Source organism: Fundulus heteroclitus, chromosome 6 (genome assembly GCF_011125445.2).
Source record: "Fundulus heteroclitus isolate FHET01 chromosome 6, MU-UCD_Fhet_4.1, whole genome shotgun sequence".
In the NCBI taxonomy this organism is placed as follows: Eukaryota; Metazoa; Chordata; class Actinopteri; order Cyprinodontiformes; family Fundulidae; genus Fundulus; species Fundulus heteroclitus.
The window spans coordinates 5,449,113-5,465,806 of NC_046366.1; the positions used below are offsets into that span (position 1 = coordinate 5,449,113).

General features: G+C 42.9%; 1 protein-coding gene across 2 annotated transcripts; it reads left to right on the forward strand.

Annotated features, from left to right (window-relative positions):
• Window positions 1-6,768: 6,768 nt before the first annotated feature.
• Window positions 6,769-14,880, forward strand: LOC105925201 (UAP56-interacting factor). Of its 2 annotated transcripts, none has more exons than XM_036137917.1 (9): window positions 6,769-6,995; window positions 7,140-7,265; window positions 7,347-7,510; window positions 12,993-13,135; window positions 13,218-13,290; window positions 13,371-13,426; window positions 13,533-13,607; window positions 13,700-13,826; window positions 14,359-14,880. In XM_036137917.1, exons 1-9 carry the CDS (start codon window positions 6,923-6,925, stop codon window positions 14,458-14,460), a joined length of 939 nt encoding a protein of 312 aa, XP_035993810.1. In that variant the 5' UTR covers window positions 6,769-6,922; the 3' UTR covers window positions 14,461-14,880. The 2 variants fall into 2 exon arrangements, with proteins under 2 accessions (XP_035993810.1, XP_012716382.2); XM_012860928.3 differs by having other exon boundaries at window positions 6,770-6,995; window positions 12,990-13,135.
• Window positions 14,881-16,694: the final 1,814 nt, after the last annotated feature.

Genomic DNA, 16,694 nt, shown 5'->3' on the forward strand with positions numbered 1-16,694 from the left:
TGTACAAGTAACAGAGTGGAAAGACCATAAAACTATTATTGAATACATACCTAAAAAGCAATTTTTTAGAATTACGAACAGATATGTACAGATCAGAAGACCTAAATCCACATGTGGGATCAATTTTATATAAGATGGTTATGTACCAATCTTTAAACAAGAGCTAAAAGGAATACTGACAAGCTACCATGCTGAAGTGTATACAGTAGAGACAATGAGGGTTATTTTTGTTGTGCAGTGGGTTGAAAAGTAGTCTCTCTCTCTCTCTCCTCTCTCTCTCTCTCTCTCTCTCTCGCGCGCGCGCGCGCTCGCGCGCGGAGCGCGCGCGGCTCGCGCGCGCGCCGCGCTCCTCGCGCCGCGCGCGCGCTCTCGCTCGCTCGCGCTGCTCGCTCTCGCTCGCGCTCTCGCGTCTCTCTCGTCTGCTAGTAGGATAGATATATATATAGATATATCTATATAGATATAGATATCTATAGATATATATATATAGATATATAATGATATATATATATACTCTCAAATATTACCCTTATTAAATATTATTCATTAAATCCACAATGGGCCACACTCCTTTTTCCTCCCAGTCCTTATAGTATAAGGATTTTCTCCTATGTAGAATTCAATTCAATTCAATTCAGTTTTATTTATATAGCGCCAAATCATGAAACATGTCATCTCAAGGCACTTTACAAAGTCAAGTTCAATCATATTATACAGATTGGGTCAGATTATACAGATTGGTCAAAAATTTCCTATATAAGGAAACCAGTTGATTGCATCAAAGTCCCGACAAGCAGCATTCACTCCTGGGGAACCGTAGAGCCGCAGGAAGAGTCATCTGCATTGTCCATGGCTTTGCTGCAATCCCTCATACTGAGCAAGCATGAAGCGACAGTGGGAAGAAAAACCACCCATTAACGGGAAAAAAAAAACCTCCGGCAGAACCGGGCTCAGTATGAACGGTCATCTGCCTCGACCGACTGGGGGTTACAGAAGACAGAACAGAGACACAACAAGAGAAACAAAAAAGCACAGAAGCACACATTGATCTAGTAATCTGTTCTACATTAGATGGTAGTAGCAGGTGAGCCGTCTTCTCTGGATGATGTCACAGTTAACAGAACGCCAGACCAGGTGTACCTACTATGAAGAGAAAAGAGAGAGAACAGAAAGTTAAAGCAGAAATGACAACACATAATGCATAATTGAAGAACAGTAGAACTCAATATAGTGAGAAAATTAGATCCTGATATATTTCAGTAACCTAAGCCTATAGCAGTAAAACTATAAAGGTAGCTGAGAGTAACATGAGTCACTAGTTATAATTTTTGTCAAAAAGAAAAGTTTTAAGCCTAGTCTTAAAAGTAGACAGGGTGTCTGCCTCACGGACCAAAACTGGGAGTTGGTTCCACAGGAGAGGAGCCTGATAGCTAAAGGATCTGCCTCCCATTCTACTTCTAGAGACTCTAGGAACCACCAGCAGACCTGCAGTCTGAGAGCGAAGTGCTCTACCAGGAACATACGGGGTAATCAGAGCTCTGATATATGATGGAGCTTGATTATTAAGGGCTTTATACGTTAGAAGAAGAATTTTAAATTCTATTCTTGATTTAACAGGAAGCCAATGAAGGGAAGCTAAAATTGGAGAAATATGATCCCTCTTGTTGATTTTCATCAGAAGTCTTGCTGCAGGATTTTGGATCAGCTGAAGGCTTTGAACTGCATTCTGTGGACTTCCTGATAGTAAAGAATTACAATAGTCCAGCCTTGAAGTAACAAATGCATGGACCAGTTTTTCAGCATCACTCCTGGACAGAATGTTTCTAATTTTGGCAATATTCCGGAGGTGAAAAAAGGAAACTCTGGAAACCTGTTTAATATGGGATTTAAATGACATGTCTTGGTCAAAAATAACACCAAGATTTTGTACTTTATTACCAGAGGCCAGGTTAATGCCACCCAGATTAAGTGATTGGTTAAGAAGTTTATTTTTTGAGGACTCTGGCCCAAAGATTAAAACTTCGGTCTTGTCAGAATTTAGATGCAGGAAATTTAAAGTCATCCAGCTTTTGATGTCATCAAGACATGACTGCAGTCGAAGTAATTGATTGGATTCATCAGGATTTATGGATAAATATAGCTGAGTATCATCAGCATAACAGTGGAAATTAATCCCATGCTGTCTGATAATTTTGCCTATCGGAAGCATATATATAGTAAAGAGAATTGGTCCAAGGACTGAACCCTGTGGTACTCCACAGGTGACCCTAGAGTTTGAGGAAGATTTATTATTAACATGAACAAATTGGAATCTGTCTGACAGATAAGATTTAAACCAGCCTAATGCTTTCCCCTTAATCCCTACAGTATGTTCAAGTCTTTGTAGGAGAATATTGTGATCAACTGTATCAAACGCAGCACTGAGATCTAACAGGACAAGTATAGACACAAGTCCATTATCTGAGGCCATGAGAATATCATTAGTGACCTTCACCAGAGCTGTTTCAGTGCTATGATGAGCTCTGAAGCCTGACTGAAACTCCTCAAGTAGGTCATTACTTTGTAAATGTTCACAAAGTTGATTAGCAACTACTTTCTCAAGAATTTTAGATAAGAAAAGAAGATTAGATATAGGTCTGTAATTTACTAACTCATCTTGATCAAGAGAAGGTTTCTTAAGTAAAGGTTTAATAACAGCTACTTTCAAAACCTGTGGTACATATCCATTTACTAAGGATAGATTAATCATGTCTAAAATAGTGCCACTGATCAAAGGGAATATGTCCTTAAACAACTTGGTTGGGATTGGGTCTAACATACAGGTAGAAGGTTTAGATGAAGCTAAAATTTTAGATAGCTCAGAAAGCTCTACTGCTTCTAAACAGTTCAAACACTGCGCAGATTCTAAAGATTCCTAATGCTGCCTCACTTACTGAGGACGAGGTAATCATGTTTGGGAGGATGCCAATTATTTTATTTTTAATGGCATCAATTTTATTTATGAAGAATCCCATAAAATCATTACTACTAAGAGCTAAGGGAATGGATGGATCAACAGAGCTGTGGCTCTGGGTAAGTTTGGCAACTGTACTAAAGAGAAATCTAGGATTATTTTTATTCTCTTCAATTAATGATGAAAAATATGCTACTCTAACTCTGCGGAGGGTCTTGTTATACAACAATAGTCTGTCCCTCCAGATTAAGTAGGATTCCTCTTGGTGTGTAGAGCGCCATTTTCTCTCCAATTTCCTAACATTGTGCTTCAAGGAACGCAGCTCTGAATTAAACCAAGGAGCCAGCTTCCTGTGAATAATCACCTTCTTTTTCAAGGGAGCTACATTGTCTAATGCAGAACGCAATGAGGAAGTCACATTGTTAGCAAAGGTATCGATTTGTGAATGGGAAGAAACAGCAATGCTGCCATCTACAGGGCATTTCTGCAATACTGAGGATATTAAAAAGGGGACAGACTCTTTAAGTTTTGATACAGCATTATCCGATAAAAATCTACTATAATGGAACCCTCTTTTGGGGGTGGAGAATTCAGTTAGATTAAACTCAAATGTTATTAAAAAATGATCAGACAGGACAGGGTTGTGAGAGAATACTGTTAATTCTTCACAATCAATGCCATATGTCAGCACAAGGTCTAAAGTATGGAGCCGAGAGTGCGTCGGTTTATGCACATTTTGAACAAAACCAATTGAATCTAGGATAGTTTTAAAGGCTACACTAAGGTTATCACATTCAGTGTCAACATGGATGTTAAAATCACCCACTATAATAACCTTATCAGTATTTAACACCAAATCAGATAAGAAATCTGACAACTCATCCAAAAACTGAGTGTAAGGGCCTGGTGGACGATACAAAACAACAAACAGAAGAGGTTTTATTGCTTTGCAGTTTGGATGAGGGAAACTGAGGGTTAAATGTTCAAAAGAACTGTAATTATTAGTTGGCCTGGGACTAATTAATAAATCAGACTGAAAGATAGTTGCCACTCCTCCTCCTCTTCCCACAGATCTGGGAATGTGGAAATTTGAATAACTGGAGGGGGTTGACTCATTTATACTAACGTAGTCCTCTTGTAGCCAGGTTTCTGTGAGACAAAACAAATCAATCTGATTATCAGAAATCAATTCATTAACTAACAAAGTCTTTGGAGGGAGAGACCTTATATTTAATAGACCACATTTTATTATTTTATTTTTAGGTTCAAGGTGAACCATATTGATTTTTATTAGGTTTTTATGATTTGTTCCTTTTAGATCAGTTTTTGATCTGTTAAGTTTTGGCCGTGGGAAAGACACCGTCTCAATAGGATAATGGGTGGGTAACAGTACAGAAGCTGCAGAGAGGTGTGTTAAACTACGGCTCTGCTTCCTGGTCTGGACCCTGGGTTGTCAGCATTTAGGAGAACTAATAAATCCGGCCAGATTCCTAGAAAGAAGAGCTGCACCATCCAAAGTAGGATGGATGCCGTCTCTCCGGATCAGACCAGGTTTTCCCCAGAAAGTTCTCCAGTTATCAATGTAGCCCACGTCGTTTTCTGGACACCACCTAGACAACCAGCGGTTGAATGATGACATGCGGCTAAACATGTCATCACTGGTCAGATCAGGCAGGGGACCAGAGAAAATTACAGAGTCCGACATAGTTTTAGCAAACTCACAAACCGAAGCAACACCAACTTTGGTGACCTCTGATCGGCGTGACCGGGTGTCATTACCGCCAGCGTGAATAACAATTTTGCGGTATTTACGCTTATCCTTAGCCAGTAGTTTTAGGTAGGATTCTATGTCGCCTGTTCTGGCCCCTGGTAGGCATTTAACTATGGTCCCTGGTTTCTTTAGTGCCACATTTCTCATTATGGAGCTGCCAATAATTAAGGTCGGCTCCTCGGCGAGATTGTCGCTCAGAGGGGAAAATTTATTAGAAACGCAGATGGGTTGGTGGTGATCTGGGGTCTGTAATCTAGAGCTATGCTTCCTACGAACTGTCACCCAGCCAGCCTGGTAACCAGGCTGTTTACCAGGCTGGCTGCTACTGCTTTAGGTTCGCTACGTGAAGTTACTCTATGCGGCTCCGCGCTAGCAAAAGAGCGGCTATCAGCTGGTTTTTCAACAGCACGGAGCCGGGTCTCCAATTCTGACACCCTCGCCTCCAAAGCTACAAAAACACTACATTTATTACATGTACCATCATCACTAAAGGAGGCAGAGGAATAACTGAACATCTGACACAGAGAGCAGCAGATAGGAGACTTAGTCAGAGCCGGAGAAGCCATTATGAGGCTAAGGCTTGGCTAGCGCTAGGCTAACGCTAGGCTAAAGCTAGGCTAACGCCCTATTATCACGCCAAAGAACAAACCGTGTAAAAACACGAGGAGTTCCCAAACGTGATGAGCAGCCACAGACAATGTTTTAAAAGTGCTTATGTTTGGAAACAGATGTTACAGCAAAGAGGTTTAAAGATAAAAAGCGAGAGAGCCTGGAGCAAAGCTCCGTCGTTCACACAGCAACAACAGGAAGTGACGCAATACGCCTTACCGCAAACAGGAAGTCCGCCAAGCCAACAACTTCTGGCCAGAGAGAAAAAACAGCATCTGTAGCCAACATTTCGAAGAAGAATGTCTTCAAGATGACATGAGAGCAATATATCTGTTATTCCAAATAATCATATTATGTGGAGTGAAATTATGCTTGTATGGCATTTTCCAATATATTAATATCTGTGTGTGGTAATCTGACAATTTAATCTGCAATTTTGCTTTAATGTGAAATTTTTACTGGTTTTACCATGTCACTCTTTCTGATCAAATGTTGTTTATTATTCCAGATGAAACTCTAATGAATTTGGTTGATTGTTTTTATTATATTGTTTGGTATATTTAAAGTGTATGCTGGATTCTTTTGAGAAAAAAGAAACGGCATTTAAAGCGTCAGGGATTTGATCAGCATCCTTTAAAAACGATGCTGTATCGTCTGTTAATTGTGTAATAACTAGTTTTGTACCAAGGAAATTTAGTGGACTTATCTTACCATTATTAAAGTTAATAGTTCTGTTCTAATAATGAAAAGTAGAGGACTAATAGGGCCTTCCTGTGGAATACCCCTTTTTACATCAAATCTCCTTGTAGTTCATGGATGAAGTAACACAGAGCTTGTTATATGTTGAGACAATGTTTATAAATCTTTCTCCAAAACCAAAATGTTGTAATAACCGTAAAATGAAGGGGTGTTCAATCTAATCAAAAGCTTTGAAAAAATCCAAAAACTAAATGACCCCATCATCTTCAACCAGATGTTTGTAATCTAAAACAAGACGGATGTGGTTATGTATTGATCTACTTTGCAGGAAGCCAGATTGAGTTTCACCGATGATTGTGTTTATTCCCCTTTTAAGTCTATTAGCCAAGGCATGTGTAAGAATCTCGGAATATATACTGAGTAAAGTGATTGGTCTTAAATTATCAATAATTGTTTTCTCTTTGTTTGGTTTTGGAATTAAGATAATTAATCCTTGTCTCATTGTTGTTAATAGTGTGTTATTTTGTAAGCATTCTTTCAGTGCGTCATAAAGTAATTTTCTTAGATCAGACCAGAAAAACTGATAAAAGTTTGCAGTTAATCCATCTTGTCCTGCTGATTTACCCAAAGCCATCTTCTGCACTGCTGCATCTAGCGCCTCAATTTTTAAAACCGTATTTTGCTCCTCTTTCCTGATCGTCCTCCAGTCCGGCTGGTGGCGGTAAAGAGTTTTGGTGGTTGGTCTGCACCACCGCCACAAAAGACCATAGGAAGGAAACGAAGAAGAGTTTGGAGGCGGTTCCTCTGTTGTGGAGGAGCTTCAGAAACCAGCAGCAGAACCTCCAGCTAGCTGCTGGGTTATTCCTGGAGCGTCTGTCCTCGTTTGAGCCATGAATATCGGGGGCTTTAGCACAGCACGGAGGGAGATGGCGGCCGTTCCTGATAAAGTCGACATGTCCTTAGGTAACGCGCTCGCTTTTTTTTAATCCCCAAAACAGCATCTTAGCGGCGTTAGCCTGCTGCCTGGTAGCATCAGCCAGACAATCTGGGTAAACAGAGACACGGCACTGCCGAGGATGACGATTTTTCGTGTTCTCGTTTCGACAGATGACATCATCCGCTTAAACAAAAGGGAGAGACAGCTGAAGAGAAGACAGGCGACTGTGAATGGCAGACCGGTGAAGAAGAAAGGCCGTCTGAGCCAAGCCAGGAGCGGAGCGGCAGCACCGAGAGGTGGGAGCCCGGCTTCCCCCGCCACGGTGACCGGCTCCCGGTAAAAGCCACTAAACTGTCGCTGAATTCTCATCTCACCAGGAGGTGGCGTGCCCCGAGGAGGTTCGGCCATGTTAAGAAACAGGAGGGTTCCTCCTCTGGGGGTTCGGCGCCGGGGTCAGGGGGTCATCACCGGGCTGGCGGCCAGGAGGCCGGCTGTTCTGCTGAAACGAGCCGGAGCGCTGAACAGATCTGCGGCCAGTCAGGTACTAATCCCGGCTGGGATGGGTTTAGATTGGTTCCTCCAACCTCCAGGTCCTGTTAAACGCGGAGCCTGGTTTACAGCCATGGCGGTCATCTGGTCTGGACCCCCCACTGAAGTGGAAGTGTCACATGTGGGAATGTGAGAGGACGGCAGTCTGGGCCCGTCCACAGCAGCGTGATGGAGAGAGCACAGCGTGGAAAGAACTGCTTACAAAACACCCAGTGTAGCATATGAGGCCCCCCGCTGAATTAAAGTCAGATGAAATCAGATAACTCGTGTATGATGGATTCGACTTGAAGCCGCAGACTGATGAGGAGAAAAGTAACAGCTTTTTCTTCCTGCTTTCCAGCACATGCAGGCGCTTCCTCAGGACCATAGCAGCGTCAGGCACATGGCCAGGGTTAGCAGAAAAATCTGCGCCCACTTTCTAAATGATACGTTCCTCTTGGATTCCCTGTTGGAATAATTTCCAGACCATCTTAAGCCTTTATTTCGTGTCACATTGTCTAAACGCTGCATCCATCCTTACATATGGGGTTAGGACAGAAAATTGTGTTAGGAACCCTGATCTTTGTCGTCTTCACACAGCTTCTCTCCTCACTGCCGTACGAACACCCAGGAAGCGTTGACGTCTCGTTTGCTCTTGTGGAGACAAGACAGATTTTTCTCACCCGTTGGATGTTAGTTTAAGGAAGAGCCGATATTTTTAAAGCCCCTGACCACGTAGGAGTCTATTCGATTTATCTACCGCGTTAAGTTGCTCCACGGTTAAACTCTGCTGAGCACTGGCTCGCCCTGATGAGAGGAGCTTTCTCTCCGTCTTGGCGACGTTGCAGACATCGTAAACTTGCTGACCTCCAGGCAGCCCTGCAAACCTTCCAGTCTAAAGCTCCTCCATGCAGGACACCCCCAGGTTGAAGTTGGCGATTTAGGCTAAGTTCAAGCAGAGCTTTGAATATTTAGGTGCGTTTGTGGCTTTTTGATATTTCTTTTTATTTTGTGTGTGTGCAGATGCATTAACCTGCTCAGTTCGAGTCATCAAATCCACAGTGCAGACGAGGAGTTTGCAGATTAGATCAGTTTATGTTAACTGTGAAGCATCTATGTCGTCACTGTAGAAATACCGACTTGTTTTGTTCTGTTGCATTCTTTGCTATTAGACCAGAACTTTATGTGATGGTGCTTTGGAAACATTAACTGAGAGTTGAGACTAAGCTGCTGGTTTAAGTTAACATTTTGGGGATTTACAGCCAATAATGTCAGTGGTTATGCCTATGTTGCCTGTGATGAAGAGAGTACGGAGTGAAAAGGTGTAGCTGTCTGTCTACCCGTGGGTCCGTGTTCTGGACGGCTACCTTTTGGGCACGGGCTGTGAAACAGGTTTCCTCTGCTGTGCTCATTCCTAGGGTAGGGTGAGGAGGCTCCCAGTCAGTCGGGGTGCTTTCTGCCTGTTTTTAATGAAAACTGTTTTAAACATACCAGTTTAAACATGCCAGCACAGGCAGGACATGCTGCCCTTATATAGTACTTCTTGGTGTCTGGGCCCTTTAAGAACCAGAGAGCTCTGTTCAGGTTGGTGCTCTCATCACACATCTGCATCTCAGGGCATTTGATTATCATCAAATAGTCAACTTATGGTGATTGATTGGAGCTCCTGAGATTGTGGTAAGGTGTACACTTCCTGTTCGCTATTGCTGCGGTGTGGATTGTGGTTTTGTTTTCCAGACTCTCGATTTTATCTTTAATCTCTTTGCTGTGGCATCTCTCTGTTTATAACACATAAGCACATTTAAAGCACATTCTCTGTTGCTGCACTTCACGTTTGGGAACTCCTCGTGTTTCATCGGTTGCTTTTCTCGGCGCAGTAAGAGGTTGCTAGCCTAGCTTAAGCTTTACTATGGCTTCCTCCCCTATCCTTCCATCAGCTTTAACTGTCTAACTCTCCATCCCTCTCCTGCTCTCTGTGTCTGGGGTTTAGTTATTCTTCTGCCTCCTTTAGTGATAATGATACGTGTAATAAATGTAGTGTTTTTGTAGCTTTGGAGGCTCTGTGCTGTTGAAAAACCAGCAAATAGCCTCCCCTTAGCTAGTGAAGAGATTAGTTTCACTTAGTGGTCCCCCAGATCAGTTCTCAGACTTTTTATCTGATTTAGTGTTAAACACTGACAAGGTTAATATAGTGGTGGATTTTAACATTCATGTTGACACTGAATGTGATAACCTTAATTTAGTCTTTAATACTATAGATTAAAGACTATATACTAGATTCAATTGGTTTTGCTCAAAATGTGCATAAACTGACACACTCTTTCCTTCACACTTTGGACCTTGTGCTGACATATGGCATTGATTGTCAATCAATCAATCAATCAAATTTTATTGTCAATTACAATTTGGATTGCAATCGAAAAATCAGTTCCAGTACAACCGTCCATCACATACACTTAAACAAACAAACATTTTGGGGAACGATTGACTGCTAAATAGTGCAGCCGTCAAGGCCACATTCCTCCAAACAGCCCCGAACCCCGCCTACACGGAGTTCACGAGGCACTGCCCTTGAAACTGTCGAAGGAAGTGCAACAACATGGGGGAAAGATGACATAACAGTATTTCCTCACAACTCTGTCCTATCTGACCATTGAGGTCAATCTAACTGAGTTCTCCAACCCCAAAATAATTTTTTATTATAGTAGATCCTTATCAGATAATGCTGTATCAAACTTTAGAGTCTGTCCCCTTTTAATTCTCTCAGTATCACAGAAATGCCCAGCAGTTGTAAGCAATGTTGTCTTCCCATTCACAAATTGATGTCTTTGTTGGTGGTGTCACTTCCTCGTTGTGTTTTACATTAGACAATGTAGCCCCCTTGGAAAAAGGAGATTATTCATAAGAAGCTGCGTCCCTGATTTAATCTAGAACTGCATTCTTTCAACCACAATGTTAAAAAATTGGAGAGAAAATGGCGCTCTACACATCAAGAGGAATCCTACCTAATCTGGAAAAACACTCTACTGTTGTATAAAAAGACCCTCAATCTTCATAATTCGACATAATAGAGGAGAATAAAAATAATCCTAGGTTTCTGTTTAGTACAGTTGCCAAGCTTATCCAGAGTCACAGCTCTGTTGATCCATCCATTCCCTTAGCTCTCAGCAGTAATGACTTTATGGGATTCTTCATAAATAAAATAGATTTTATTAAAAATAAAACCATTTGCATCCTCCCAATGATGATTACCTCGTCCTCAGTAAGTGAGGCAGCGTTGGAGGAATCTTTAGAACCTGATTGGTGTTTGAAATGTTTAGATGCATTAGAGCTTTCTGAGTTCTCTAAAATTGTAGCTTCAACTAAACCTTCGACTTGTATCCCAGCTAAGTTATTTAAGGAGGTATTCCTTTTGATTAATGCCTCCATTTTAGGTATGATTAATTCATCCTTAGTAAATGGATTTGTACGACAGGCTTTTAAAGTAGCTGTTATTAAACCTTTACTGAAGAAAGCCTTCTCTTGATCAAGATGAGTTAGTAAACTACAGACCTATATCTAATCTTCTTTTCTTATCTAAAATTCTTGAGAAAGTAGTTGCTAATCAACTTTGTGAACATTTACAAAGTAATGACCTACTTGAGGAGTTTCAGTCAGGCTTCAGAGCTCATCATAGCACTGAAACAGCTCTGGTGAAGGTCACTAATGATATTGTCATGGCCTCAGATAATGGACTTGTGTCTGTACTTGTCCTGTTAGATCTCAGTGCTACATTTGATGCAGTTGATCACAATATTCTCCTACAAAGACTTGAACATACTGTAGGGATTAAGGGGAAAGCATTAGGCTGGTTTAAATCTTATCTGTCGGACAGATTCCAGTTTGTTTATGTTAATAATAAATCTTCTTCAAACTCTAGGGTCACTTGTGGAGTACCACAGGGTTCAGTCCTTGGACCAAATCTCTTTACTATATATATATATTCCTCCAATTGGTAAAATTATCAGACAGAATGGGATTAATTTCCACTGTTATGCTGATGACAGTCAGCTATATTTATCCATAAATCCTGATGAATCCAATCAATTACTTTGACTACTGACATGACTTGATGACATCCAAACCTAGATGGATTTTCTGCTTTTAAATTCTGAATTTAAATTTACACAACTGTATTAAACACTGGAGCAGTTGATACTATCCTTAATTTTTTAAGGCTGGACTATTGTAATTTGTCCACAAAATACAGTTCAAAGCCTTAACATGATTCAAAATGCTGCAGCAAGAGTTCTGATGAAAATCAACAAGAGGGATCATATTTCTCCAATCTTAGTTTCCCTTCACTGGCTTCCTGTTAAATCAAGAATAGAACTTTAAAATTCTCCATCTCATGTATAAAGCCCTTAATAATCAAGCTCCATCATATATCAGAGCTCTGATTACCCCGTATGTTCCTAACAGAGCACTTCGCTCTCAGACTGCAGGTCTGCTGGTGGTTCCTAGAGTCTCTAAAAGTAGAATGGGAGGCAGATCCTTTAGCTATCAGGCTCCTCTCCTGTGGAACCAACTCCCAGTTTTGGTCCGTGAGGCAGACACCCTGTCTATTTTTAAGACTAATCTTAAAACTTTCCTTTTTGACAAAGCTTATAGTTAGAGTGGCTCATGTTACCCTGAGCTACCTCTATAGTTATGCTGCTATAGGCTTAGGCTGCTGGAGGACATCAGGGTCTATTTCTCTCACTCTGCTGAGTTCTCCTACTGTGTGAAATACTGCATCAGTGCAGCATGGCATGGAGGCGATCAGCCTGTGGTTTTGTTGACGGTGTAATGGAAGCCCAGGTTGCTTGGATAGCTGCCTTCCGGTCATGTGCCTTGTTGGGTCTGGTGTCCCTTATCTTCTTGATAATCTTCCATAGTTTTTCTGTGGAGTTCAGATCAGGGGAACACCATGGTCACTGAACCAGCTGTTGGTACCTTTGGCAATGTGGGTAGGTACCAAGTCCTGCTGGAAAAGATGACATCAGCATCTCCATACGACTTGTTTGCCGAGGGAAGCATGAAGCGTTCTAAAGTCTCCAGGTAGATCACTGCGTTGATTTTGGACTGGAAAGGTGAAGAAGCCTTGTTAAGATTGTGAAGAGAACCCCAGGAGTGTAGGGAACAATTCACAGCTGTAGTCCTTCAAGAGCCCCTGCTCCCGCTTGTCCAGCAGACGGGTTACAGCCGTCGCAACCATCCCTGAACCAGAGACGCCAGAGGTCTCTTACCAGGGCTCATCTTCGTGGCAGTGACTGTTCAATGGTCGTCAACAGAGCAATCTTCCTTAACGTTTCTGTGTTAAAAACTCTTGCTATTAGTGTGAATGCATTTTCTAAAATGACTTTTGGGGTTTTATTAGCTGCAAGCCACAGGCATACATTTCTGATACATCACATTCACATTCTGAGATCTGAGATTTGAACTACGATCCTCCTCCCAACCCGTTCCCTCAGAAGATGCGGCCGAGGACGAGGCCCATCATGCAGCGCACAGAGGCTCAGTACAGGAGGGCAGAGGTTCAGAGGCGGCTGTACCGGAAGCCCGATCCACAGAGAGACTACAGCACAACGGCCAGAAGACCCTTTCAGCTCCGACGGCGGTAAGACCTGATGGCGTGTGGTCGTCTCTACACAGTCCGACGGGTGTAGAGTTTTTCTCAGTTTGGGTTCTTCTGTCTGCAGACCCATTCCGCCGGTCCAGCAGACGCAGAGGGAGGCTCGCCAGGCCACGTTCCTCTTTCACAGAGGCCTCAAGGTGCGTAGTTTGACGTGGATTAAATCCGACCTCTGAACTCTCCCCAGCGTATCATTTCCGGCATTCTCTGTGCTCTGCAGGTGCAAGCCCAGGTGCAGAAGCCAAATCCCCGGACTCCTCCCGTCAGAACACGCCAGTAAGCCTCCTCGCCCCATTTATTCACGCTAAAGGACGTAGACGCTCGACATTCTGGGATCTGTTGGTTCTGTATGCCTGAGACGGCTCTTCTGTTTGTCCACCAGGTGGCGCACATCCACAGCCGGCAGCGGAATCTTGACGGTTTCGATCGACAACCCGACAGCCAGGACTCAACCGGAGTAAGCCTTCAGCACGACCCCTCCAAGTCTCTGGAGTAACGTTGTGTCAGACGCCTCCACCCCCAACAGCCTCTGTGTTTAACTTGTTTCAGGCCCCCTACGGCGTGGACCCTTCACCCCCCGCCTGTCAGCCCGGCTCCTGTTAAGGTGGAGACGGTGGAGAAGAAGGAACCTAAAGGAGTTCCTCTGCAGTTTGACATCAACAGCGTTGGGAAGCCGGTAAGAGGACGTTGGGACGTATCCCTGCACATAGACATCATATACGTAGACGCGTCATTGGGCGGGTTCTGCCTATGCTGCGATGCGTCAGAGCGTCCGCCATCTTAAATGTGGCAAATCTGCAGTTACTCAGTCACTTAAACAGTATCAGAGGGACTTTAATCTCTGAATATACTTTGTATTCGTAGCATTTTTGTTTTTGTAATATTACAAGTTTATTTTCGTATCCCTTTAGCTTCATTCTCCTGAATTTATTCTCCTAAAGAATAAAAATATTTAAAATAATCTAACCTGGCCCTATTACTTCAGGAGTGAAATTATTCTGCTAACTGTTACTATTCTGGAAATGTTCCCTCTTAATTCTCATAATATGACATTTTTCTCATAACATTATTACTTTTGTGTTGGTTTTTTTTTTTTTACTTTATTGACCTAGGACTTTTTTTTTTCTCATATTATTAATTTTACCTCTTTAATACTCCCCCAAAAAGTCTGTTCCTAAAGGTTCACACTCGGGCTTCTCTCTCCCCAGCAAACGTCGATGACTCTGAACGAGCGATTCCGAATCCTCAAAGATCGGCGCGTCGCCACGGCGCAGAGCAGCAGAGGCAGCAGGTTCGTTACCGTGGGCTAGCCGAGGCCGCCGAGGCTCAGGAGACGAGGCCCAGGAGCTCCTCCGTCCTGCTCCCGCCCACTCACCCGCCCGCCCACAGGACGGGACCGTGCCGAGCCGCTGTGACGTCACCGAGGAGAGGGAGGTCCCACCCGGGACAAACGAGCAGGATTCACGTCGGTGTTGATGGAAGACGCGCCCATTTCTTGTTCATGTCGGTGTATTCAGCTTTTTGTGTTGTGAATACTCAGTGCAGGGGAGTATTTGACTCTTTTTTTTTTTTTTTTTTTTTTTTCTCTCCCCATTCTGACTCGAAACTGTTAACACTATGAAGACTTTGTTTTCAGAGAAGATTTATTTAATAGGATAGTGTGTGAAAAGCACGTTTTCTGACATGAGTTTTGTAATTTCTTCAAATAAAAGGCTTTGTCTAAATACTGATCCTGGTATAGCAGCATGACTCAGACCTTCCTGTTTGAATCTCCCTAGCTGCAGGAAATAAACGCAGACCTGTTCATTTAAAGTAGTCGGCTGTTAAAGATGGAGGAGAGGGATTCTGCGCTCTCTGGGAAAGTCAGCTTTGATTCAGTCTTCTGGATCTGCAAAAGTATCAAAATACATGAAGTTTATCTCCAGGCTTCCATCACTCATCCTATTGTCTAAATATCTTTCCTCCTTTTCATCCATCCTTCCTTACCATTGAAACCTTTGTTTCCCTCCCTGATGCTCCTCCTTCCATCACTCCTTGTGTTCTTTGTATCCTTCCTCCCCTCCATTTCATCCTTCCTGTCCCTGTAATTCCTACTTTGTGTCCTGATGTTTTCTTCCTTCATCTCTCCTTACTCCTACCTCCCTTCTTCGGGGTTTCCAGGCTTCTCATTTAAAGTCTACTTATTGCAGAATGGTCTGTTTCAACCATCTGGCTGCTTGAGAGGAAGGTAAAAAATGTTAAGGTAGTTCTGTCTTCATTGCATCGACTTGATGCAACGCTTCAGTTCCACTGTCAGCAAAACCAGCCCTCAGCATGACGCTGCCGCCGCCGTGCCAGACAGTTGGAACAGTGTTCTTCACTTGAAAAGCCTCGGCGCGACGACTCCACACATTTTACATCTTTGTCTCGTTTGACATAAAAGAAAAACTGCCAGTATGCTGAAATCTGAAGCAGCAACTAGCTGGGTGCGTGCCAAACATTCAGAAATTCTTCTGATGTGGAAATGTTTAGGCTAAATGCTGTCGTTGGTCCATCTTGAATGTTGCTGGTCTGTTTTGTGGTCGGCTGACATCGAAGCTTTCTCCAGACAACATTTGGCTTGTCCGTGCAGGCAGCCAGATTCTTGAAGCCGAGGCTGCGTCCTCTCAGCTGCAGTGGCGCCACCAGGGGGTGGCCTTGCCGCCCCCCCCCCGCCCCCATGCCATGTCTTAGCCACCCCACTGGCCAGTGTAAATTGTAGCATCAGTTTAGCATTTCATCATGATGCACAGACAGCAAGGCAGCCGCTCTTCTTGCCCTGTATCATGCTTTTTTGTATCTGCCAGTATCTACTTTCCACTAATAAATGTTTTGTTTTGCAATAAATTAAACGCACACCTTATTCCTAATATAATTACTCAAAAAGTAATTGTTCAACTCAAAATGTAGTTATTGGTCTATGCATATTAGATCATTAGCAACATTAAAAATCAAACAAACCAAAAAGATGTTAGTAGGCATTTACTTAAGTCTTTGATAGTTTTCCACAGGCAGATTTACTACAACAGCAGAATAAAATCCTGAAATTATGGCTTTTAGGTTCAGTGGCCCCATCTGGCCCCCCATATGAAAGGTTTCTGGAGGCTCCACTGCTCAGCTGGCCTTTCTGTTCAACTTGCAGTGACACCAGCGGCCTTCTAGTTTACGACAGCCTCGGACCTCGGTGGTTCCTCGGCTTCAGAGACGGTTTCCTTTCGTCGGTCATCACCATTTGGGACAGATGAGTGGAACTTTGAACCCAATCGGTATTCCAAGGTTAAGGATAATGCGTCCAAACTTAAACCTGTGTGCTGTTTAAAACTCGGCTTCCTGACAGGAAAATGAGTTTAAACCTGATCTACCAATCCTGAGAAGAACTGAGGCCAAATATGCAGCCATATGGAAGCCTGTGGTTTCTCCACAACAACTTAGCAGCTAGTGAGGGTGTAAAACATCTGTAACTGAGACCCCATTAGCAGCCAGTGATTGGCTTTTCTACTCATTTGGGCTCAGAGACAGAACAGTT